Source organism: Hordeum vulgare, chromosome 6H (assembly GCF_904849725.1).
Source record: "Hordeum vulgare subsp. vulgare chromosome 6H, MorexV3_pseudomolecules_assembly, whole genome shotgun sequence".
Classification (NCBI taxonomy): domain Eukaryota; kingdom Viridiplantae; phylum Streptophyta; class Magnoliopsida; order Poales; family Poaceae; genus Hordeum; species Hordeum vulgare.
This window is the reverse complement of record NC_058523.1, coordinates 8,549,361-8,575,074: the sequence shown is the minus strand read 5'-3', so window position 1 is coordinate 8,575,074 and position 25,714 is coordinate 8,549,361. Positions and strand designations below refer to the sequence as shown.

At 45.6% G+C, this 25,714-nt stretch overlaps 2 protein-coding genes and 1 pseudogene across 2 annotated transcripts; 2 read left to right on the top strand and 1 right to left on the bottom strand.

Moving 5' to 3' along the window:
* Nucleotides 1-691: 691 nt before the first annotated feature.
* Nucleotides 692-5,169, bottom strand: LOC123402035 (putative U-box domain-containing protein 53). The gene is made up of 9 exons (XM_045095893.1): nucleotides 4,833-5,169; nucleotides 4,579-4,700; nucleotides 3,877-4,007; nucleotides 3,576-3,781; nucleotides 3,083-3,309; nucleotides 2,657-2,716; nucleotides 2,312-2,557; nucleotides 1,336-2,103; nucleotides 692-1,255 (listed from the first exon to the last, which is right to left on the bottom strand). The coding sequence occupies exons 1-9, from the start codon at nucleotides 5,029-5,031 to the stop codon at nucleotides 1,058-1,060; spliced, it is 2,157 nt and encodes a 718-aa protein (XP_044951828.1). The 5' UTR covers nucleotides 5,032-5,169; the 3' UTR covers nucleotides 692-1,057.
* Nucleotides 5,170-7,116: 1,947 nt separating this feature from the next.
* Nucleotides 7,117-11,466, top strand: LOC123401852 (aspartate aminotransferase, mitochondrial-like). The gene is made up of 10 exons (XM_045095709.1): nucleotides 7,117-7,498; nucleotides 7,627-7,712; nucleotides 8,253-8,459; nucleotides 8,790-8,895; nucleotides 9,201-9,305; nucleotides 9,408-9,580; nucleotides 9,907-10,066; nucleotides 10,168-10,263; nucleotides 10,921-11,015; nucleotides 11,109-11,466. Exons 1-10 carry the CDS (start codon nucleotides 7,307-7,309, stop codon nucleotides 11,173-11,175), a joined length of 1,287 nt encoding a protein of 428 aa, XP_044951644.1. The 5' UTR covers nucleotides 7,117-7,306; the 3' UTR covers nucleotides 11,176-11,466.
* Nucleotides 11,467-13,387: 1,921 nt separating this feature from the next.
* The window catches only part of LOC123404869, a 30,010-nt pseudogene continuing 17,683 nt past the window's right edge, over nucleotides 13,388-25,714 (top strand).

Sequence of the window (25,714 nt, the reverse complement as noted above, 5' to 3'; positions counted from 1 at the left end):
CCTGTTCTTAGCTGCCAAATCTTTTCGAAGTGGTTGGACAGTGTCTTTACGCTTGGGTACTTCTGCGCTCGGTATAGACCCAGTAGATTCCATCTTTCTGATTCCTCTACTTCTTCCTCATCTTCCTCAAAATCCACGGCGACGAAGGCCACATCATCCATGACCACTTCACCCCCGATCTGTGCTTCATTAGGCGCCGACAGTCCGCCTCCAGACCTCGGAGCATCCCAATTGCTATCCTCATCCTCTCCCTGGCGCATCCTGTGATCGTGTGTCCTCCCAGCCCTAGACGTTACCATGGCACGCTCGCGTGGTGGCTTCGGGTGGGTAGGGACCTCACCGGTCCCCCATGATCACCCCCACCACCTGCGGACGACGACGGCTTGGACGACATTGGGGCAGGCAAGCTACGACCAGGATCAGGCGGATCGGAACTTGCTTGTAAGGATCGGCTATGGGAGTTCTGTCGCCCGCATCTATAAATAGGCTATGGGGGTTCTGTCGCCCGCATCTATAAATAGGGTTTACCAGGGTTTTACCCCCGTGCAGGCGTCGGTCTCCCACAGGCCGGGAGGGACTAGGACTCAGAGACGACGAAGACCTCGGATACGTGCACCCAAAACGATATCCACATTCAATCTGGCTTTCACATCACAGCACAAGGCCAACAACGAAGGACGACAAAGCCATATATCCTCCAACAAGTTTCAATGCCATATATATAACCTCGGCATCCTTCCAAATCCAACCAAAATTTTCCGTATTCTATTTTATACCAACTCAACTCAACTCAGGGTTTCCTCTCCTCTCCTCTCCTCTCCTCTCCTGGACATCTCCACTACTTACCTAACCAACACCATCGTTGCAAAAATTGCTCCTTCGCGTTATGCGGAAGCAGCTGACACCACGACAACAGACACGCAAAAACAGCTCCACTCTCTGTACCAAATGCCACCAGCATTCTCTCCCAACCCAACCCAACCAAGCCCCGATGATATGTGCACCACTTTCTTCTGTCAGACTAGCTAATGTATGTATTTACCACCATAAGCCTCGCTCAGTCCATCACAGGCCTCCCCCCCTGGGACAACCAGCTGATGATGGCGCTCCTGAGACACAGGTCAGGCCGCAGCGTCTTGTCATGCAGCCGCGCCTTGGTCACCGGCGACACGTCCTTGTCGCGCAGCCACATCTCCATCGCGCTGCGCTCGTACGAGTACCCGTCCGACGCGATGCACGGGTCATACATCAGCGTCTGCAACCAAACACAAGCATGTTAGTGTCTATCGATGGCACACACACACACTGGGGCGACATTACTCTACTGTACTGTACCTTGAGTATTGGGCACATGAAGTGGCTGGGTGTCCCTGGCGAGCCCGGCACCACCTGCGCCAGCGCCACCCCCGACACGCCGTCTGCGATACGCTTCAGCCGTAGCAGCTCCGCCAGCACCACGCTCTTGAGGTCAGGCCGGTCCTTGCTCCGCATCTCCAAACAGTCTAGGCCCAGCTGAGCAAGTTCAAGCGCTTCCTTCTCGGGCCAGTCCCCTGCACTCTCATCCAGGAGATGAGTGATCTGGCCGTCTTCCACTGCTTGCTCCACCACCTCAGGTAGCCCGATCGGCGTCCTTGCCGTCAGCAGCTCAAGGATCACCATGCCAAGCGCGTACGTGTCCGACTTGACCGACACCTGCCCGCTCCTCTGGTACTCCGGGTCCAGGTAAAACAGCGTGCCCGCCAGACCGGTGTTCTTGTACATGGTGCGGTTCGACAGGGTCTCCCTGGGTGGCATCAGGGTTGACAGGCCCACGTCGCCAATCTTGCTCACCAGGTTGCGGTCGAGGAGGACGTTTTCAGGCTTGAGGTCACGGTGGATGATTGGGCTGGGCTTTGCGCTGTGCAGGAACGCGAGGGCTGTCCCAATTTCCCAGGCAATGCGGAAGCGATCAAACCATGGGATCGGCGGTGTGCCCTCTCTGCACCGCAGACGATCCGCAAGGCTGCCATTCTCCATGTACTCATACACCAAGCAGCCCTTGTCCGGACAGGCTCCCAGGAGCATCAGCAAGTGTGGGTGGCGTATTCTGCTCAGAATCTCAAGCTGCAGAAAACAGAGTGCACATGCATCAACCTTTTTTGAACATTGTCACTTGATGACTTGACATAAAAATTCGTCAAAGATGGGACGCTAGCTGCTTCACTATGTCATGATGAAAAGGCCATTAACACACACAAACACGCGCACAGAGTGCTGCCTAATAAAAGAAACAGTTCACTAGAAGAAGATGAATTCAGGAAATAAATAATACCTCTTGGTTGAAATGCTTGGTACTGGTGCTATCATTAGAATGAAGGACCTTTATCGCTACATCCAAGTGATTGATATGGCCCTTGTATACCGTTCCATTAGACCCAATTCCGATCTTGCATGACCTTGCATTATCAATCTCTTCCCAAGTGAACTCTGAGAATGATGCTGTAGCATTATCCACCCTGGCCTGGATCTGACTTAACTGAGCTTCCACTTCCACGCGTCTCGCAGCTAACTCATTCACCTGATACACATAAATAAGGATCAGAGGTAAGATGATTTAAACATTTCTGCTGAACTGGTAAATTCACCCTTTTTGACAGCAGCCACACCACTGACTTGCCTGAAGAGATGCATCAACAGACTTAAGCTTCAGCTTTTCAAGCTCTCTACTGACATCATGCTGCAATGGGACAGGTTGTCAGATCAAAGCAGAGTTAGAGTGCAATCCCCAAAACATACCATATTCCATTCACCTCTTTTTCCAGAGCAACAGTCAATTTGAATAATTAAGAATGCATCTATAATAATTCAAGATCCATAAGGCACGTGATAACTCCATAGTAACTCGTTATCAATCAGATTGGAGGAAAACACATTGCTGTAGCAAAGCTAGCGAATAAAAAACTGGGGAATTTTCTATATATGAACCATTATCTAGGAAAATAAATAAAAGCAAAAGCTATGTGCTGGACGCATAAATATAGTTTCAATGAAGACGTTCATATAATTAGAAGTCTGTCAATAATTAAGAAATTGCACCACCAACCTTGTTATCTGAAAGCATTAATTCCTGCAGTGAAATTTCTTTTGTTGGCACCTTGTCCGAACCAATTCCTCTGTCCTTGTTGGCATATACTGGCACCTTTCCAGTGAGATAATCGTTCAGAGTATAACCTCGAACAGGTGAACTACTTTCGAGGTTCTCTGATTCCAAGGTGGAGCGTGGCAGGTTTGGAAGACCAGGCAGGCCCTGCCCTGAACTGCCATCCAAATCTGATGAGACAGGGAACAGGTAACATTCAGATGATGAGAAGGGGAAATAAGCAACTCCAACTTGTCTATCTTTGCATTTGAGATTATACTTTTAAGCCGAGTACTAGAAACAAGACAATAATAGGCTTATGTCTTCATGCAAGCTTGCTGCAGTTTCACAGTTCCAGTAGCAATGAGAAATGGGAAGGAATACATTGCAAAGATGCACAAGAAGGGAACATACGTGAGAAATATTTCGTGATAGGTTGACGCCTATGGGGCCTTACCTGATCTTGAGGACGTTCCATCTGTAGATTCTTCGGTGCTGGAGCCCCCGGAGTTGCCTTTTGGTACTAGAGAGCCAGAGGGCAAGCCACTTTCTGATTCAGGAATATGAACTGAAGACAATCCATCCTTTGAAATAACATATCCTGTGCAAAAGCTGGGGAGACACTTGCAAATTTTGGTGGTCGTCCTACTTGCACCGGACCTCCTATAAGATCCAATGATCAACAGGAGCATGCACATTAATTATTATTCATCAGGAATTAGTACAGTGCAGGTATGAGTACGAGTATGAGGAGCTACCTAGTGAATGGGCTCTTGCTGGAAGGGTTACCGTTACCGACAACGAGGAACCGTATCTGGTACTCAGAAACAAGACTGGAAATGGTATCCGCGAGATCCTTACCCTCAACAAGCAGTACTTGAGCTTCAACCTGAGCCAAGCAAGTCAAGAAATTAGTCCAACCACCAGATAAGGGGTTGATGCATTCATCAGCCAATCTAGAATAGGAAAATGGAGATATGCTTGTTAAGGCAAGTAGTCCAGAATAGGAAATTGAGATATGCTTGTTAGGGCAAGTAGCCTAGAATAGGAAATGGAGATATGCTTGTTAAGGCAAGTCGACCTGGGCCTAGCAAGTAAACAAATAAATTCAACCAGCAGACAAGGGTTTGATGAATTCATACAATGTATAGACTATGAAATGGGAATGGAGTACACCTACTTGTTAAAGCAAGTCAACCTGAGTCAATTAAACAAACAAACAAACAAATCCAACCAACATAGAAGGGGGGTCGACCCATTGAATCATACATACATTCAGATTCAGTCTAGAACATGAAATGCAAGTCAACGTGAGCCAATTAAATAAACAAACAAATAAATCCAACCAACATATATAGAAGGGGGTCGATGATCCATTGATTGATTCATCCATTCATTCTGATTCAGTCTAGCTAGAACGCGGAAATGCAAAGGGAGTAGTACTTGCTAGTCCAAACCACCTTGTTTTCATCACATATGTCCTTGCAGCGGCGCAGCATTTCCTGCTTCTCGATCCACAGTTTCTCGAGATGGCCCTCGGCGACGATGGTGCTGGCCTCGTCAATCGGGAGGAGGTTCCCCACTGAAGGTAGTAAGCCACACACACACACAGGCACAGACATAAACACAAACAGATGGTGAGCATGCATGCATACGGCGAAGGCAAAACTCGAACGCGTGGAAGCGACGGGGAGGAAGGAGCGGGGGCGCGTACTTGGCGTTGGCACGGCCCGGACCGGGGTGAGGACGTGGATGAGCTTGAAGAAGGCGGGAGGGGCGCCGTCCCTGGTGAAGTTGCCGAGCGCCCACCGGAGGACGCGGGCGCTGGATTTGGGGCGGCCGAGCGCCAGCCCGACCACCGTGGGCGCCGCGCCCGCCGCTCCGGCCTCCTCCTCTTCCCCTTTGTCCGCCATCGCGTGCCCTGGTTCATCAGCAAGAGACGGGGGATCGGAATCGGTCAGCAACGGAAGCGGGAAATTACCGCCGCCGCGAGAGAGAAGCACGAGACTCCCGCCGCCGCGACGCGCGCGGCGCCGACGAGCAGGCCGAGCAGAGCAGTCGCGCGCTCTGGTCGGGGGAGAGCGAGAGAGAGGAGCACAGCGCAGGGGTTCCGCCTCCGCGGCTTCCGCGCGAGGCCCCGCCGACTAGGGTGCGGTAGGGCCTCTCGAGCCGAGCCGAGCAGTCGCGCGCGCTCTGGGGTTGGGGGAGCGGCGCGAGCGAGCGGGGGAGGGGTTCCACATGCATTCGGCGGGGGGTGGAGCGGGGCTTACCCGTGGGGCGCGGGCGTTGCTTCACGTCGGCCGGCGACGGCTACGGCGACGGCGACGGCGAGGCTCCCCGGAGCGGAGGAAGAGGGAGGGGAGGAGGGAAGCTACGCTACGCTACGGTCCGTTGCAGCAGCGGGGGGTTGCGGAGTTTGTAGGACGCAACGGAGCTGGCCGATGGGCCACGCTAGCTTCGTGGGTCGGGCCGGGGCGAAAGCCCACTTTGGTTGGCGGGCTGGTTGTTGGGCCCAGCCCATCTCCGCTTTGCCTTGTCTCAAAAAAAAAAAAAAAAAAACTCCGCCCTGCCACCGGTGTGCACACAGCCGCGAGAGGGGAGGAACCGCGGCCGCCATCGGCCGCTGCGAAGAAGATGATCTCGTCGGGTGGTAGTGCACCGCTCCCTTCCGTCGACGAGCTCCGACCAGACCATCAAATCGTTCCTTAAATGTCCTCATCCGGCGGGAGGCACTGAACGTTCGTTGTCCGGTTCGAATGTCCGAAATCTCACAAACCAGAACCAAACTCGAGGAAGAGTTTTATTAAGGAAAGCTCTCGATCTCATTTATTCATGCGTAATGGAAGGCCTCACATAGACCGAGGATCCAAAAATAAAAAATGTTAGACCAATACGCGATGTTATGGACATCAAAGCTATCTTCCCTTCTCTCATATCTAAAAACAAAATCTCCTATTAGAAGTTTTGTACTAGTAGTTTCTTCGATAATTATGGCATGCAATCCTTTGCCTCCTTTGATGAATTGCTCGATTTACTTTCACACAGTCTATTCTGATTACTCCCTCCTACAGGGGATGCAACTTAGCAGTCCTCGGATGCAGAGCGGGACAATAGAGGCTTGGCAGTACCATAACAGCGGTACTATCGCTCAGAACAGCGTTAGTACGGCTTATAACCGTAGTGCCGCGCACCTACTGTCGCCCTATAACCACTGAGAGGGCATAGGGTCCTGAAGGGAGCGGAAGTGAAGCGGTAGTGGCGGGCGGGACTATCGCTCGCACTACCTTTTCATTGTCGTGCAACCCAACACGAAAAGTCAAGCCCCAAAGGCACGGTACCGAACAACGGTACTACCGCTTATAAGGGGTACTATCGCTTGCCCAGAGCGGCGCTATCGCTTGAGGCCTTCAGGACACATGCACGAAAAACATAGGAGCGGCTCCATCGACACAGGAAAGGAACGAGGGTGTAAATGAAGATGTGTACATGTTATTTTCATCCAACGAAGCGGATCCCTTTTAATAGTACGTTCTCCTACCATTCAAACGCATCAAAAACGAAACGCAGGAAAATAACCATCTTCACTTTTAAAATCAGAGAAGAAAGAATCGTGGTGTGTCATATGTTAGATTATCCGAAAGGCTTTAATGCACATGATTAGTCCGTAAATGCATTGTCATCGATCACCCAAACCATATAAAAAGAAATATGCCCTAACATCGCCCGTCTCGCAGCTCCGTAACCACGCGCTCGCCGCAGTCGTTTCCAGCCTCTCCCCCGCCAGCTCTGGCAAAGCAGTCCTCTGTCCCGTCCTCCCCGCGGGAGACGTCGACGCCGGCCCGGAAGCCACAGCGGTACGTCCGGCAACTCTCGGGCTCCGCCTTACACTGGATGTGTTCGACACATCGTCTGACCAAACCTTTTATGATTTTTAAGAAAAACGATGGACTCCGAACAGAAGTAGTAGTAAAAACAAAAACGGTAAAAGTGAAAACAGCGGAGTGAAGCCAGCGAAGGCGAAACGGAACGCCTTTTTCTTCTCCCCTCCGAAACCACCACCGGCCCGCCGCAACCAGCACGCAGATTTCCTTCCACCTTTCCCCTCCCCTCCCCTCCCCTCCTCCCCTGCTCCGGCGACCGGCAAGCCGGCCAAGAAGCCCACTGCCTACCCCTCAAGCCGGATCCGCCATGGCGCTGTACCGCCGCGCGGCCTCCGCGATCCGGCGGCGCGGGGCCCCGTCCACGCCCCTGCCGCTGCTCCCGGCGCGGGCCATGGCGTCGCTCCTCGGCCACGTCGAGCCGGCGCCCAAGGACCCCATCCTCGGCGTCACCGAGGCCTTCCTCGCCGACCCCTCCCCCGACAAAGTCAACGTCGGCGTCGTGCGTGCTCCCTCTCCCGCCCCCCCTCCTCTCCTACACCTTCGCTTGCTTCTTTCTTTCTTCGGGATCTTTTGCGCCCGAACGAATGCCGGCTGGTTCTGAGAAATGGCTGGACGTTCGGACTGCAGGGCGCCTACCGGGACGACGACGGCAGGCCCGTCGTGCTCGACTGCGTGCGCGAGGCGGAGCGCCGGATCGCCGGCAACCTCAACATGTGCGTCAGATCCCCCCCTTCTCCCGCTTTCCTTCCCTCCGCTCCCACTTGCTACCTGCTGCTTGCACGCATAGTGTTCGATGAAATTCCCCACCGGCCAGGTGACGGCGGGCTTGAGTTGATGCTACTAGTGTTTTTTCCGCCTAGCTCTGCATGTTGGGAATCCTAGCTGCTTGCTTGATTTGCACCTGCTGATCCACAAGTTAGTTGCAAGAACCCCCCTTATTCACTTTTGTGCGAGAAGTATCATGCTAGATGTTGGGCGAAATGAGATTTTGGAATGATAACATTTGGAATCCTCAGCTTATTAGCAGGACACCGGTTCTGGATCGATCTACTTGCACATTTTTCAGATGCTCCTTTTTGGCAGCTTTATCATGAGAGTGGTTCATTCATCCTAGACAAGTTTTGTATATTTTGTTTGATACTTGACCATATCAGTGTTAAACACTTGACTGCTGGAGAGTGGAGACTGCCAGTTTGCCATGAGTTTTGGCTTCCAGACTAATGATCCGTATCTTGGTTAAATTTGCAAAACAGGGAGTACCTTCCCATGGGAGGGAGTATCCACATGATTGAAGAGTCGCTAAAGCTGGCGTATGGTGAGGACTCCGAGTTCATCAAAGATAAAAGAATTGCAGCGGTGCAGGCACTTTCAGGAACTGGCGCATGCCGGCTCTTCGCTGATTTCCAGAAGCGTTTCCTGCCGGATTCGCAGATCTACATACCTACACCAACGTGGTCCAAGTGAGTTCATATTCTGCTGTGGCGCCAATGGTTCTTTTGTTCACTTCCCAGATTATTTGAAGGAAAAAAAGAAAGAAAGATCTTAAGTAAACACCATTGTGGCCTGCATGAGAAATACCCCCTCCATTCCATGTTAACTGTCGCTCAAACGGATGTATCTAGCTAGCCGTAGATACATCCGTTTGAGCGACAGTTAATATGGAACGGAGGAAGTAGTTTATATTACCTTAGGCTTGCTCCTATGGTAGCCAAACAGAATTCTTTAAGCAGCTGTCTTCCCACTTGCGTTACATCCTTCGTGGCTAACATTAATGTCGGAAACTTCTCCAGCCATCATAATATTTGGAGGGATGCTCAAGTGCCGCAGAGGACATTCTCATATTACCACCCGGAATCGAGAGGGCTTGACTTTGCAGGATTGATGGATGATATCAAGGTGATCCATTTCTCTAGTACCATTTTAATTATGACATCTTGCATTGTTGCTCATTCCTGTATCATACTTTGTATGGATTTGTAAAACCACGTAGCTATAGATCACTTCTTGTCATGTTACCTGACCTGTTTGTTACCTTGAGCGGTTTTATATACATATATAGTTTCAGCCTGTTAGATTTTGGAAATTAAGACACAGAAAGATTCACCATTTCCCAAGTGATTCTAGCATGTTGACAGTGTGCATTTGTCTTTCGATGCTTCAATTTTATGTTTTCTTCTTCTGATTTTCTGTGTCACCCGCAGAATGCTCCAAATGGTTCTTTCTTTTTGCTTCATGCATGTGCCCATAATCCTACTGGAGTAGATCCCACTGAGGAACAATGGCGAGAAATATCCTATCAGTTCAAGGTAAGGAGAATGAGAAGATAACAGATATTGGTGTTAATTGTATATTGGTTTCCTGTTTGCTACAGGTTACAGCTTGCATATCTCACTCTTGTGTTTCTATAGTTGAAGAACCATTTCCCATTCTTTGACATGGCATACCAAGGATTTGCTAGCGGTGATCCAGAGAGGGATGCCAAGGCAATCCGTATATTCCTTGAAGATGGACACCAAATTGGATGTGCTCAGTCATATGCAAAGAACATGGGTCTTTATGGACAGAGAGCGGGATGCCTGAGGTATCCAATTGATCACTGCTAGTTGTCCTTGAAACATTTATCATGAAGCAATAGTGTATGTTCCAACCAACTACACGCATGATCCTGTAAAATTAAGTGTGGCTTTCCAGTAAAAAGTAAATAAGCATGGCTTGTCGGAGCTTGTTAGATTCCTCAAGACGCGTTTTAAAATAAAACAAAAGACTATGAAAGGATTCACTTCAGGGAATGCTCCCTGTGTATTGTCTGTAGCAAAGTCTATGACTCTCAAAGAAAATCTGTTATGTTTTGTTTAAATGGTAGCCATATCATGATCGTTGGTACCGTTTGATTTGCTGCCATTGCAGTATTCTCTGCGAGGATGAGATGCAAGCAGTTGCTGTTAAGAGCCAATTGCAACAGATTGCGAGACCAATGTACAGCAACCCACCTGTTCATGGTGCGCTGGTTGTTTCTATTATCCTTAATGATCCAGAATTGAAGAACTTATGGTTGGGAGAGGTCAAGGTAAACTGTTGATTAGCTGTCTAAACCATTTAAAGCTCTTAAATAAGCCTATGGAGTATGTAAAGAAAGTAGTTTATTAACCATTCTGGTTTTGTCTCTAGGGTATGGCTGATCGTATCATTGGAATGCGGAAGGCACTTCGGGAGAATCTTGAAAAGTTAGGTTCACCTTTATCATGGGAGCATGTCACCAATCAGGTAAAATAGTACTATGATAATGTCATTATGGAATTTCTGAATATGATACTAGTGTCATGCAAATTTTACCGATGCGCAATAGCTGTGAGAATGCTAGCAGTCCAAAGGTCCCATCCTGGGGTACCCTATTTGGTGTAAGTTTAAGAGATTTTGGCTCCCACACTTTTTATGCAAACTCAGATGGGGAGAATGATTCTATGATGTGTGGGCTAGTGCTGTTACAGTCCTGCAAGTCACAGCCATGTCAAAGAACCAAACAGCCATCTAGAAACATGCTAGGGGCCGGTGCGTTGTGGGTTTTATATTTTATATTTATCATCTATGTATAAAACTCAAGGTCCTTTTAATCTTGGCTTTTCTTGGTCCTAATTTTTTTCCAAAACAACTAGAAGTGTGAATTTATAGTATATTAGTTGCTTTATGTTTGGGTATAATAAACCTGAGAAATGAAGGTGCATTCAAGCTCTTAGTCTCAAAGCTGGGAAAAGTCAGTAACTTCGGCCATTAAACTTGTAGCCTTGTAGGTAACAATACTAGTGCATGCTGATCTCCTTTTGTGTGGTGCTGATATCTTTAGCTGGACGAGAATCATTTCAACCTTGTTTCTTTTGGAGATTGAGGTTGCGGGTGTAAAAAATGTTCTATACATTTGTGCAGATTGGAATGTTTTGCTACAGTGGGATGACGCCTGAACAAGTCGACCGCTTGACAAGTGAATACCATATCTACATGACACGCAACGGGAGAATAAGGTATTGATAATGATCCAGTTTCTTTGTGTTCCTTTATTTTGCTGGTGGTATATTTCCTCACATTAACTTGTTCTGCATCATCGCTTCTTTCAGCATGGCCGGCGTAACGACGGGCAACGTCTCCTACTTGGCTAATGCCATTCATGATGTTACCAAGTGAAATTGAGGACCATCTTCAGCGAATGGAGCGAAAGGGGTTTTCCCTTTATTACTGGGGCTATTCATTCTATACTGTCATGCTAGAGAAATAAGTTCTAGGAAGTAAACCTGTTGCGGCTGTCCAACAACGGAAAATTCTACCTGTATGTATGGAGAAGCAGAGACGTCCCGACTTATTTTTGCCAGATTATCTTATTGTGATTCTAGTCACATTCGAATGAAACGCCAGTGGAAAATGCTTGGTTATACCTTGATTTTAACAAGATGCTGGAGGACTTCAAACTCGACGAAATCAAACATTTGGATACTCTCTTGCAGTTCTAGCTCCAAGCGTATGCTTTTTTCTTCACCATTCGAGATGTTTGGCTTGGGTCTAAGCAGAATAATGTGCTCCACTATCTTCCCAGTGTAGTATGATATGCAGGATTCTAAAGTTTTTTGTTTCTTTTCTGAAATGGATAGGATTCTAAAGTTTCAAGTATGATATTACCACACCTGAAATCTGAGGATGAACCTATTAAATTGTGGTCTAAAGGTAATTTGTTACGATAAAACACACATCTCCCCACCTTTTTAGTCAACAATGTAACCCAATAACTGAAGAATTTCCGGTCCCAACTCGCGCTAAGGGTAAAATGGATAGTATCAAAACATGCTTTCATCCCACTTTATGCATAAAGCAACATACTAAAGTATACCGTCAAATGATACAATGTAGTGAGGAGATCCTTTTACAAAGTAGGTCAAAAGATACAACATGAATCCTAGTAATAAACCTAACACATCGTCGAGGCCCTATCCACAATACCCGAGCTCCACGACAATGCCCCCAAAAAGGTGATGACGTGAAGTGACATATATGAGATTTTACATAGGTGCATACTATGCGAAAATTCCTTTTGGAGATCGGCTTCTATGGAAGCCGTTTTTTGAAAAACCCAAAATTTATATTTTTAAATTCAAAAAATCTGAAAAAATACAGATATACATGAAGGCATAACACACATGTGTGTAAATATTTAGGACTAAATATGTTGAAAGGAGGGCTGTGCAAAAAGAAAATCTGAGGCTTTTTAACACATGATACTATTCATTCTCAAAGTCCAGAAATTTGTCTTTTTTGTGCAGGTCGCATTTAAAGGTATTTCATCCTGAATTTTTACACAAATATACATTCCATCCTTCTATAGTTGCATATTTGTTTTCAGAATTTTTTAAACTAGAAAAGTTTAAATTTTAGATTTTCTAAAATAAAGAACTCCATGAAGCTCGGTCATCAAAACGCCCAACTTCACACTATGCCACTATGGGAATTCCCGCGAAATTATAACGTGCAAATTAAAATGGCAAAAACATGTTTTGGACGGGTAGCGTTATATATGTTCTCCGCAAGTTTATATTTCATTTCCTTCAGTGTGAAATTGAATTGGATATCTAGTTATGCGTTCCCTCCCTTCCTAAATATAAGTCTTTATAAAGATTTAACTATTGAACTACATATGGATTTATATAGACATATTTAAAGTGTAGATCACTTATTTTGCTTCTTATGTGGTTCCCTACTAAAATGTTTAAAAAGACTTATATTTAGAAACAGAGGGAGTAGCATTTTGAAGAACACATGAATGCACGTGAATTTTTAGTGATAGGGGAAGTCTTGCACAAACTACACAAACTTAGCTCAAATACAAAGAACAGAACGAACATCTGGCATAAGAAAGGTCACCGGAACCGCGCTCTACTTATCTGTTATTGATTCTTGGTTTTACGATAGCTAATAAGTCTTGCCGGTTGGTGCGCTCTACTTAACTAGTGGAATTAAAATACATGATATAGAATGTTGCTATCAATTCATTCAGTTCCTTAAACATATTCTGCAGTATTTTTATCGTCGGTCTAATCCTTCCTGTCACAGTCTGTCTTCCCCAAGGATCATGCTGACACACACCATATATTTATATATCTGACCATTTGATACGTTACGCGCTAAGTGCCATGCGTGAATTTATCAACTATTTGCCGTGGAGAACGTGTAACAAGTTTGTGTTGATACCTGAACTAGCGGAAGCAATATATAAAGTCGACCCTGCAGCTCTCTAACCACACTAAACAAGCAATTAACACAAACAAACAGCAGCAACCAAGAAGTAGAAGAGTGTTACAGTACATCAGTGTTCAGTAGCTAGATGGCATCTGCAAGAGCTCTAGGCACCATGGCAGTCTTCCTCCTCGTGGCACTCTCCACCTCCCACATCGCGTCCTCGCTTCGCCCGGGTCTCGGCGTCTGCCGTGCGAGCGGCTATCTTCCAGGAAAATCGGGCAACTGTGAGAAGAGCAATGACCCCGACTGCTGCGAGGATGGCAAGAGATACCCGCAGTACCGCTGCTCGCCGCCGGTTACCGCGACCACCAAGGCCGTCTTGACGCTCAACAGCTTCGAGAAGGGCAAGGACGGTGGCGGTCCATCCGAGTGTGACAATGTCTATCACAGCGACGAGGAGATGGTCGTGGCGCTCTCCACCGGTTGGTTCAAGAACATGGCCCGTTGTGGGCACCGCATCAGGGTCACCGTCAATGGCAAGTCCGTGTACGCCAAGGTGGTGGACGAGTGCGACTCCGTCTATGGCTGTGACGACGATCACAACTACGAGCCTCCCTGTGCCAACAACATCGTCGACGCGTCTCCGGCGGTGTGGAATGCCTTAGGGCTCGACCAGAATGTCGGCATGGAGGGCATCACCTGGTCTGATGAGTGAGTGTTCGAAACAAAGGTGAGGGCATGTTGTTGGTATGAATTATTGGTCTATTTGCATGTATATAAAGTTTCGTTGTTAGAGAGAAGTCCAGTGTACACAGGTCCTATATATACAGTGGGAAATCGATTTGGTTCTGTGTATGATGTCATGATTTTACCAAATAAACAGTGCAGCCTATGGTTTAGCACCAATGAGATGTTTGTGTGTGCTCTCCAAGGCTATAATAGTGAGTAGTGTGGTGCATAAAGAATTGGAAACACACGAGACACCTCAGAAAGCTGTATACTCATTTTCAAGTGTAGCTGAACAAGTATAACAAATCGTTAAAAAGCACATCTTTCCACAGAGCAACTCTAATTCTACGGAGCATTATCTTGAACGGCTGCATCTAAATTACAGCATGTATGCAGCGCAGGAAGACTGGGAGTGCTTCATGACGCAGATTTAACTCCCATAGCAATTCACTCAAGTGGAGAATATCAAGCAAGAATCAACAAATGGAGCTGCTTAATCACGGATCTGGCAAAAGCATGAGGAACTAATAATCCATGCTTGTTCATGCTTATATTTCATTAAGTCAACTAAATGTGCAATCAAGATGATTTCATAATTCCATAATGTTACAAGCGCTCAACTTGGGCATGATACATGCCGGCGTGGCGGAACAGTATGATGGCGTCTCTTGTTCCAAGAATTGATAACCTCGGACCATAAGTCAGTTTTGGACAATATCTTTGTAATTTAGTTTACATATTTATCTCAGAAATGTTGCTTAACCGTCCGAAGAGTATGGTTGCCCGAGATAATTTCGCCAATGTAGAGCACTTTCATTTTAGGGTGCATGTTTACGGAAATTATTTTGGTGGCATACGAACATTATATCATACTTAAGAAAACAAAAATAAAAGGGAAGTTTTGCTAATGTGATGGAAAATTGTTGTGATAGACCACTGAATATAACAACATATACTAAACCACATAGGCTTTGTAATTTCTCCAAGTTCTTCTACGTTTACTTCCTAGAGTATTGTGAGAGACTAGTGAATATAGCCGCATAAAAAGACTTATATTTAAAAACAGAGGGAGTAGCATTTTGAAGAACACATGAATGCACGTGAACTTTTAGTGATAAGGGAAGCCTTGCACAAACTACACAAACTTAGCACAAATACAAAGAACATCATATTATCTGGCATCAAAAAGGTCATCGGAACCGCGCTCTACTTATCTGTTATTCATTTTTGGTTTTATGATAGCTAACAAGTCTTGCCGGCTGGTGCGCTCTACTTATCTGGTGGAATGAAAATAGAACATAATGTTGTTATCAATTCATTCAGTTCCTTGAACATGTGCGGCAATATTTTTATCATCGACCTAATCCTTTCTGTCACTGTCTGTCTTTTCAAAGGATCATGCTGAGACACACCATATATTTATATGTCCGACCATTTAATACGTTACGAACTAAGTGCCATGCCTGAATTTGTCAACAATTTGCCGTGGAAACATGTAACAAGTTTGTGTTGATAACTGAACTAGTGCTAGCAATATATAAAGTTGACCCTGCACCTCTCTAACCACACAACACAAGCAATCAACACAAACAAACAGCAGCAACCAAAAAGTAGAAGATGATTAAAATTCAACAGTATTCAGTAGCTAATATGGCATCTGCAAGAGCTCTAGCCACCACGGCAATCTTCCTCCTGGTGGCGCTCTCCACCTCCCACATCGCGTCCTTGCTCCGCCCGGGTCTCGACGTCTGACGTGCGAGCGGCTACCTTCCAGGAAATCGGGAAATTGCGAGAAATGCAACGACCCCAACTGTTGCGAGGATGGCAAGAGATACGTACCCACACTACCATTGCTCACCGCCGGTCATTGCGACCACCAAGGCCGTCCTAAAGCTCAACAAATTCGAGAAGGGCAAGGACAGGGGAGGTCCGTCCGAGTGTGGTAACGCCTACCATAGTAACGAGGAGATGGTAGTCGCGCTCTCCATCGGCTGGTTCAAGAATATGGCCCATTGCGGGCACCGCATCAAGGTCACCGCCAGTAGCAAGTCCGTGTATGCGAAGGTGGTGGACGAGTGCGACTCAATCTATGGTTGGGACAACGACCACAACTATGAGCCACGCTGTTCCAACAACATTGTCGACGCGCCGCAAGCGGTGTGGAATGCCTTGGGGCTCGACCAAAACATTGGCATGAAAGGCATTACCTGGTCTGATGAGTGAGTTTTGATATTAAAAAAAGGTAGCGCAAGTTGTTGGTTCCACTAGTCATATAAAATTCCATACAGGGTGTCATGTGTATAATGTTCATTGTTAGAGAGAAGTCCAATATGTACGGGTTGAGTCGATCAGATTATGTACGTGACGGCGTGATTTTATGAAATAAGCAGTGCATCCTATGTTTAGTACCGATGACACGTTCTTGTGGGCTCTTCAAGCGTATAATATTGAGCAGTGTGGTGCATAAAGAATTGGAAACACACAACAAACCTGAGGAAATTGTACGCTCACTTTTAAGTGTAGCTCAACAAGTATGACAAGGTGGCTTTTAATTGAGGTAAATAACTTTGGGTTAAAAAAGGCATAAATGTAAAGGTTGTGAGGCACCGGTACTCGGTGTAGGACATGATGACCTTGCTTACAAGCCTGCACAACTAGGAGTAGCCAAGTGGATCAAGGCAGTGGATTGCGAAAAGATGCAGCATTGTTTTTTGTACCAACTGGGTATAAATTTCCCTCCAAACCGCGGTACTCAATATACCATTTGTGATGTTCTAAAGTCACTTGGCGTAGATATATGTACTACTTTTACCAAGTAATGACATCAAATTAGTATGGAAAAGAGTACATACCCACAAACCAACCTGATACCGTGCAGATGGCATGCATATATATCGCACCATCTTCATCCAAATAGCCGCAAGCTCAACAATGTACTGCTATCAAATCGGTTGGTTCTTGATGAAAAAATGAAGAGGGTAGTAGCGAAGAGGGGGGTGCAAAATTAAAAGCATTAGGGAATAGGAGACTTTGGGAAAGAAGGCACCGGTACTCGGTGTAGAACAAGATGACGCTGACACTAGTAGAAAACGGGCCTTTGGCCGGGACTACCTTTAGTCCCGGCCTGCATCTGGGCCGGGACAAAAGGCCCGGCCACGTCGCCCCAATTCTCAATGCCTCCCTCGAGGCTATAGTCCCGGCCCGTAAGAAACCTTTAGTCCCGGTTCGTGTCCCAAACCGGGACTAAAGGGCTACGCGGTGGGCAGCCCGCATGTGCGCCACCTTTAGTCCCGGTTTGTGTCTCAAACCGGGACTAAAGTCCTCTGCCTATATATAGCACAGCCCCCCTCTCCCCACTTCGTTGCATTTTTCTTGGATGAAGGATTGTGGGTGGGTGCTTGCTCTCCACTTTTTTTTATGCACTAGAGGTGTTTGTTGAAATGTGTGTTAGAGCGATGCCGCTTCAGTTCACCGAACACAACTACGATATGAGATGCCCGAGCCACGCTTAAACCTCTTCCTCTTTATTTCTACTTATTCTAAAAGGTTAGCAACTATATTTCCTCGTTTAGACCGTGCGGTACTAATTTTTAGGATCGTGATTGTATTTGATATACTGTCGTATAACGCAGAGATGAGCCATCCATGGATGTACGGTGATCGACGCATAGCCGCTTACAGAGAAGGTGTTCATTCTTTTCGAGATGCAGCCGATGCGAACAGCATGGTGGTGGCTATATGTTTTGTCCATGTGTTGAATGTCGGAATGAGAAGTATTACACTTCCTCAAGAGTCATTCAGAGCCACCTGCTTCGGTCCGGTTTTATTTCGGGCTATAATGTTTGGACCAAGCACGGAGAAAGAGGGGTTATGATGGAAGACGACGATGAAGAAGAAGAGAACGATGATGACAACTACCGATATATGTTCCCTGAGTATGCTGATACCGCAATGGAAGACAATGAAGAAGAAGATCAGGATGAAGAACGGGAACCAGATGAGCCCGCTGATGATCTTGGCCGGGTCATTTCTGATGCACGGCGAGGTTGCAACACGGAAAAGAAGAGGTTGCAGTTCAAGCAGATGTTACAGGACCACAACAAATTGTTGTACCCAATTTGTGAAGATGGCCAGAAGAAGCTGGGTAGCACACTGAAATTGCTGAAGTGGAAGGCAGAGACCGGTGTGACTGACTCGTCATTCGAAAAGTTGCTGGTACTGATGAAGAAGATGCTTCCAAGAAAGAACGAATTGCCCGCCAGCACGTACGAAGCAAAGAAGCTTGTCTGCCCTCTAGGATTAGACGTGCAGAAGATACATGCATGCCCTAATGACTGCATCCTCTACCGTGGTGAGAAGTACGAGAATATGGATAAATGCCAGGTATGCACTGCATTGCGGTATAAGATCAGAAAAGATGACCCTGGTGATATTGAGGGCGAGCCACCCTGGAAGAGGGTTCCTGCCAAGGTGATGTGGTATGCTCCTATAATACCACGGTTGAAACGTCTGTTCAGAAATAAAGATCATGCGAAGTTGTTGCAATGGCACATGGAAGATCGTATGAAAGACGATAAGTTGAGGCACACCGCTGATGGTCGGCAGTGGAGAAAAATCGAGAGAGAGTTCCCGAGATTTGCAGCTGACGCAAGGAACTTATGGTTAGGTCTGAGTACAGATGGCATGAATCCTTTTGGGGAGCAGAGTTGCAGTCACAGCACCTGGCCCGTTACTCTATGTATCTACAACCTTCCTCCTTGGTTGTGCATGAAGCGGAAGTTCATTATGATGCCAGTGCTTATACAAGGTCCAAAGCAACCCGGCAACGATATTGATGTGTACCTAAGGCCATTAGTGGATGAACTTTTACAGCTGTGGGCCGAACCAGGTGTACGTGTGTGGGACGAGCACAAACAAGAGGAATTTGACCTTCGAGCGTTGCTTTTCGTAACCATCAATGATTGGCCTGCTCTTAGTAACATTTCAGGACAGTCAAACAAGGGATAAAATGCATGCACGCATTGTTTGGATCAGACAGAAAGTATATATCTCGACAACTGTAGGAAGAATGTGTATCTGTACAATCGTAGTTTTCTTCCGCCCAAGCATCCCTTAAAGAAAAAAGGCAAGCATTTCAATGGCAAGGCAGAACCCCGGGGGAAGCCTGTCATCGTACTGGTGCTGAAGTATTTGATATGGTCAAAGATTTAAAAGTAATCTTTGGAAAGGGTCCTGGCAGCCAACCTGTTCCTAACGGCCCTGATAAGCGCGTACCCATGTGGAAGAAGAAATCTATATTTTGGGAGCTACCCTACTGGGAAGTCCATGAGGTCCGCTCGACAATCGACGTGATGCACCTGACGAAGAATCTCTGCGTGAATATTCTAGGCTTCCTGGGCTTGTATGGGAAGTCAAAAGATACACCGGAAGCACGGGAGGACCAGGAACGTCATAAAGGAAGAGATGGCATGCATCCAGGGCAGTTTCAAGGGCGTGCCAGCTACGCTCTTACTAAGGAAGAGAAGGAAATCTTCTTTGAAGTCCTGTTCAGTATCAAGGTCCCGACTGGCTTCTCGTCGAATATAAAGGGAATCGTAAATATGAAAGACAAAAAATTCCAAAACCTAAAGTCTCATGACTACCACGTGCTTATGACGCAATTGCTTCCGGTTGCATTGAGGGGAATTCTACCGGAAAATGTTCGCCTGGCAATTGTGAAGGTATGTGCATTCCTCAATGCAATTTCTCAGAAGGTAATCGATCGAGAAAGTCTATCAGGGTTACAGATTGATGTGGTCCAATGTCTGGTCAGCTTTGAGTTGTTGTTCCCGCCATCCTTCTTCAATATAATGACACACCTCCTAGTTCACCTAGTCGACGAGATTAGAATTCTCGGTCCTGTGTTTCTACACAATATGTTCCCCTTCGAGAGGTTCATGGGAGTCTTAAAGAAATATGTTCGTAACCGTGCTAGGCCAGAAGGAAGCATCTCCAAGGGCTATGGAACAGAGGAGGTCATTGAGTTTTATGTGGACTTTCTTCCTGACCTTAAGCCGATTGGTGTTCCTGAATCTCGGTATGAGGGTAGGCTGACAGGAAAAGGCACACTAGGAAGGAAAGCAAAAGTATGTATGGACGGGCATTCTTTCTATCAAGCACACTACACAGTTCTACACAATTCCACCGTGGTGGCTCCGTATATCGTGAGACACAAGAATATTCTACGCTCCGAAAACCCGGGGAAGGCTGACTCTTGGATTAAAGGGGAACACGAGAAGACTTTCGGCAGTTGGTTGCAGACACATCTCATGAATGACGACACCGTTGAAGATGAGCTGTACTGTTTGGCTAGGCCACCATCTTCGACTATATGTACTTTCCAAGGATATGAGATAAATGGGAATACATTTTACACAGTTGCCCAAGATAAACAGAGCACCAACCAAAATAGTGGTGTCCGCTTTGATGCAACAGACGAGATGTTGGAAATATGCCCTAGAGGCAATAATAAATTAGTTATTATTATATTTCTTAGTTCATGATAATCGTTTATTATCCATGCTATAATTGTATTGATTGGAAACACAATACTTGTGTGGATACATAGACAAAACACTGTCCCTAGTAAGCCTCTAGTTGACTAGCTCGTTGATCAAAGATGGTCAAGGTTTCCTGGCCATAGGCAAGTGTTGTCACTTGATAACGGGATCACATCATTAGGAGAATCATGTGATGGACTAGACCCAAACTAATAGACGTAGCATGTTGATCGTGTCATTTTGTTGCTACTGTTTTCTGCGTGTCAAGTATTTGTTCCTATGACCATGAGATCATATAACTCACGGACACCGGAGGAATGCTTTGTGTGTATCAAACGTCGCAATGTAACTGGGTGACTATAAAGATGCTCTACAGGTATCTCCGAAGGTGTTCGTTGACTTAGTATGGATCAAGACTGGGATTTGTCACTCCGTGTGACGGAGAGGTATCTCGGGGCCCACTCGGTAATACAACATCACACACAAGCCTTGCAAGCAATGTGACTTAGTGTAAGTTGCGGGATCTTGTATTACGGAACGAGTAAAGAGACTTGCCGGTAAACGAGATTGAAATAGGTATGCGGATACTGACGATCGAATCTCGGGCAAGTAACATACCGAAGGACAAAGGGAATGACATACGGGATTATATGAATCCTTGGCACTGAGATTCAAACGATCAGATCTTCGTAGAATATGTGGGATCCAATATGGGCATCCAGGTCCCGCTATTGGATATTGACCGAGGAGTCACTCGGGTCATGTCTACATAGTTCTCGAACCCGCAGGGTCTGCACACTTAAGGTTCGACGTTGTTTTATGCGTATTTGAGTTATATGGTTGGTTACCGAATGTTGTTCGGAGTCCCGGATGAGATCCAGGATGTCACGAGGAGCTTCGGAATGGTCCGGAGGTAAAGATTGATATATAGGAAGTCCTGTTTTGGTCACCGGAAAAGTTTCGGGCTCATCGGTAGTGTACCGGGAGTGCCGGGAGGGGTGCCGGGGACCATCGGGAGGGGTGTCACGCCCCAAGGGGTCTCATGGGCTATTGGAAGAGATAAACCAGCCCCTAGTGGGCTGGAATAAGTTCCCACTAAGTCCCATAAGGTTTGAGAAGGAAAAAACACAAGGTGGAAAGAGTTTCCAAGTGGGAAGGTGGAATCCTACTCCAAGTAGGATTGGAGTAGGACTCCTCCACCTCCAATTTCGGCCAAACCTTGAGGGTTTGAGGCTGCCTCTTCCCTCCCCCTCCCTCCTATATATACTGAGGTATTAGGGCTGATTTGAGACAACTTTTGCCACGGCAGCCCGACCACATATCTCCACGGTTTTACCTCTAGATCGCGTTTCTGCGGAGCTCGGGCGGAGCCCTGCTGAGATTAGATCACCACCAACCTCCGGAGCGCCGTCACGCTGCCGGAGAACTCATCTACTTCTCCGTCTCTCTTGCTGGATCAAGAAGGCCGAGATCATCGTCGAGCTGTACGTGTGCTGAACGCGGAGGTGCCGTCCGTTCGGCACTAGATCGTGGGACTGATCGCGGGACGGTTCGCGGGGCGGATCGAGGGACGTGAGGACGTTCCACTACATCAACCGCGTTCACTAACGCTTCTGCTGTGCGATCTACAAGGGTACGTAGATCGGAAATCCCCTCTCGTAGATGGACATCACCATGATAGGTCTTCGTGCGCGTAGGAATTTTTTTGTTTCCCATGCGACGTTCCCCAACACGAGAATGGGCACAGTTTGGAAACATATTACGGGTACATAGAGGAGATATGAGAACTTGACTATGGACCTACTTTTAAGATCCCTTTATTTCAGTGCAAATGGGTGAAGCTAACAGGAGGCGGGGTAGTTGTAGACCAAAAGTACGGCATGACAACAGTGGATCTCAACAATCTTGCGTACATGGACGAACCATTTGTCCTAGCCAATGATGTCACTCGGGTTTTCTATGTGAAGGACATGTCTACATTAACGAGAAAAAGAAATCAGCAAAAGAAGATATCGTCCGATGAGCCAAAACGCCACATAGTTCTTTCAGGGAAAAGAAACATCGTGGGAGTAGATGACAAGACATACATGTCAGAAGATTATAATAAGTTTCATGAAATTCCGCCCTTCAAAGTGAAAACTGACCCAAGCATCCTACTGAATGATGAAGATTCTCCATGGCTACGACCCAGAAGAAAACAGAAATAATAGATAGGAATATTGGTGCAATAATGTAATAATGTATTAAACCTTTTATGTAATGCATGTATGGAATGTACTAAATTTCAAACACTTTTCATTTTCATAGTATCCATGTAAGAGATGAGTTCTCGTTCGAAACCCTGATACTTCGAGAGAGATTGTCCGTTTTGTACACGAATTGCATCCAGTTTTTGTCGTAGCCCTCTCAACTTTTTAACACATGTTATGTGGGTGAAATGATGATATCATGCCAACTTTCAACATTTTCAGAGTTCATTTGTAGTGCTTTTCAATTTCAGGGTCAACTAGCTCAAAAAAATAAGTAAATGCACGAAACATACCAAATGAAGTCAGAAATTGTTGAAATTTTGTGATGTGCCTTTGAATGGTGCATTTTGAACACACAAAAAGTATGGAGTTCAAATAAGTTCAAAAAAAATGAAATCCCTTTGTAAGAGATGAGTTCTCGTTCGAAACCTTGATACTTCGAGAGAGATTGTCCGTTTTGTACACGAAGTGCATCCAGTTTTTGTCGTAGCCCTCTCAACTTTTTAACACATGCTATGTGGGTGAAATGATGATAGCATGCCAACTTTCAACATTTTCAGAGTTCATTTGTAGTGCTTTTCAATTTCAGGGTCAACTAGCTCAAAAAAAAAAGTAAATGCACGAAATATACCAAATGAAGTCAGAAATTGTTGAAATTTTGTGATGTGCGTTTGAATGGTGCATTTTGAACACACAAAAAGTATGGAGTTCAAATAAGTTCAAAAAAATGAAATCCCTTTGTAAGAGGTGAGTTCTCGTTCGAAACTCTGATACTTCGAGAGAGATTGTCCGTTTTGTACACGAAGTGCATCCAGTTTTTGTCGTAGCCCTCTCAACTTTTTAACACATGCTATTTGGGTGAAATGATGATAGCATGCCAACTTTCAAAATTTTCAGAGTTCATTTGTAGTGCTTTTCAATTTCAGGGTCAACTAGCTCAAAAAAAAATAAGTAAATGCACGAAATATACCAAATGAAGTCAGAAATTGTTGAAATTTTGTGATGTGCCTTTGAATTGTGCATTTTGAACACACAAAAATTATGGAGTTCAAATAAGTTCAAAAAAATGAAATCCCTTTGTAAGAGATGAGTTCTCGTTCGAAACCCTGATACTTCGAGAGAGATTGTCCGTTTTGTACACGAAGTGCATCCAGTTTTTGTCGTAGCCCTCTCAACTTTTTAACACATGCTATGTGGGTGAAATGATGATAGCATGCCAACTTTCAACATTTTCAGAGTTCATTTGTAGTGCTTTTCAATTTCAGGGTCAACTAGCTCAAAAAAAAAGTAAATGCACGAAATATACCAAATGAAGTCAGAAATTATTGAAATTTTGTGATGTGCCTTTGAATGGTGCATTTTGAACACACAAAAAGTATGGAGTTTAAATAAGTTCAAAAAAATGAAATCCCTTTGTAAGAGATGAGTTCTCGTTCGAAACCCTGATACTTCGAGAGAGATTGTCCGTTTTGTACACGAAGTGCATCCAGTTTTTGTCGTAGCCCTCTCAACTTTTTAACACATGCTATGTGGGTGAAATGATGATAGCATGCCAACTTTCAACATTTTCAGAGTTCATTTGTAGTGCTTTTCAATTTCAGGGTCAACTAGCTAAAAAAAATAAGTAAATGCACGAAATATACCAAATAAAGTGAGAAATTGTTGAAATTTTGTGATGTGCCTTTGAATGGTGCATTTTGAACACACAAAAAGTATGGAGTTCAAATAAGTTCAAAAGACCATTGCAGAACATATGACCAAATTAATACAAGTTCATCATCACATTAAAGCCAAATAACAGTAGTGATCAAATGTTATTATTGCAAAAAATAAATACATAAATTTCTCTCATAAAACAACATACAACTATGTAAAACATTTAAATGCAACAACAAACGCGATCAAAATCGCAACTAAGGTAACAATTGACCCAACAGCATAATGATATCAAGCCTCTTTATCAATGGCATATTTTCTAATATTCCTAATCTTCAAGCACATTTCATCCATCTTCAAGCGCATTGCATCCATCTTCAACCGCATCGCATCGATCTTCATCTTGTGATCATCGATGACATCGGCGACATGCAACTCGAGTTCCATATTCTTATCCTCAATTATTTTTAATTTTTACTTCAAGTATTTGTTTTCTTTTTCAACCAAATTTAACTTCTCGACAAGAATTTTTATGTGGGTTGGAATTTCCGGTTCACATACCTCCTAGATTAAAAAAATATATGTCACATTGATCGTCATAATTGTCATAAACACTAAATAAAACAAATAGTTATAAAAGATAATATATACCACATCCGAATCATAGACAGGACGAGGGCCGACGGAGGCGGAAACCAAAACCATCGCACTATATAATAACAAAAAATAATGAAAGTGAGTAATTTATACAAGTATGTATCTAAATCATACAAGATTTTTTTTTATTTTAAAAAGAAGATAAGAACAAGAGGCTCACCACGGTGGTGCTCGCAGTTGGTGCACGGCCAAACCTAGACAAATATTAAGGAAAATGGAGCTTGGAGGTCGAGCTTGGAGAGGAGAAAGCTTAAGTAGAGTGGCTCGGGCATTTCATCGAACACGTCATGTGCATGAACTAGAGTGGCAAGAGCATGGCATGATCACACTTCAACAACCAAAAAACAGGGGATATGGCGGGCAGGGGCGATGGTTTATATAGGCAAAACTTTAGTCCCGGTTCGTGCCACGCCCCGGGACTAAAGGCCACTACTTCCCGCCTTCTTGTCTGCCGAAAAAGGGTCTTTAGTCCCGGGTCGTGGCTCCACCCGGGACTAAAGACCCCCTTTAGTCCCGGTTCTTGCCACGCCCCGGGACTAAAGGCCCCTGTTTCCCGCCTTCTGGTCTGCCGAAAAAGGGCCTTTAGTCCCGGGTCGTGGCTCCACCCGGGACTAAAGGGGTCTTTAGTCCCAGTTCGTGGCTCCACCCGGGACTAAAGATCCACCTATA

What these genes read in the sequence shown, in the direction of transcription:
- LOC123401852 (XM_045095709.1), top strand. Translation starts at nt 7,307, where the DNA reads ATGGCGCTGTACCGCCGCGCGGCCTCCGCGATCCGGCGGCGCGGGGCC. An exon ending in ATCGCCGGCAACCTCAACAT is followed by an intron (nt 7,713 to 8,252) that starts GTGCGTCAGATC and finishes TTTGCAAAACAG; the next exon opens with GGAGTACCTTCCCATGGGAG. An exon ending in AAATATCCTATCAGTTCAAG is followed by an intron (nt 9,306 to 9,407) that starts GTAAGGAGAATG and finishes GTGTTTCTATAG; the next exon opens with TTGAAGAACCATTTCCCATT.
- LOC123402035 (XM_045095893.1), bottom strand. Translation starts at nt 5,031, where the DNA reads ATGGCGGACAAAGGGGAAGAGGAGGAGGCCGGAGCGGCGGGCGCGGCG. An exon ending in CTGTTGATGCATCTCTTCAG is followed by an intron (nt 2,558 to 2,656) that starts GCAAGTCAGTGG and finishes TATGTGTATCAG; the next exon opens with GTGAATGAGTTAGCTGCGAG. An exon ending in CCAAGCATTTCAACCAAGAG is followed by an intron (nt 2,104 to 2,311) that starts GTATTATTTATT and finishes TGTTTTCTGCAG; the next exon opens with CTTGAGATTCTGAGCAGAAT.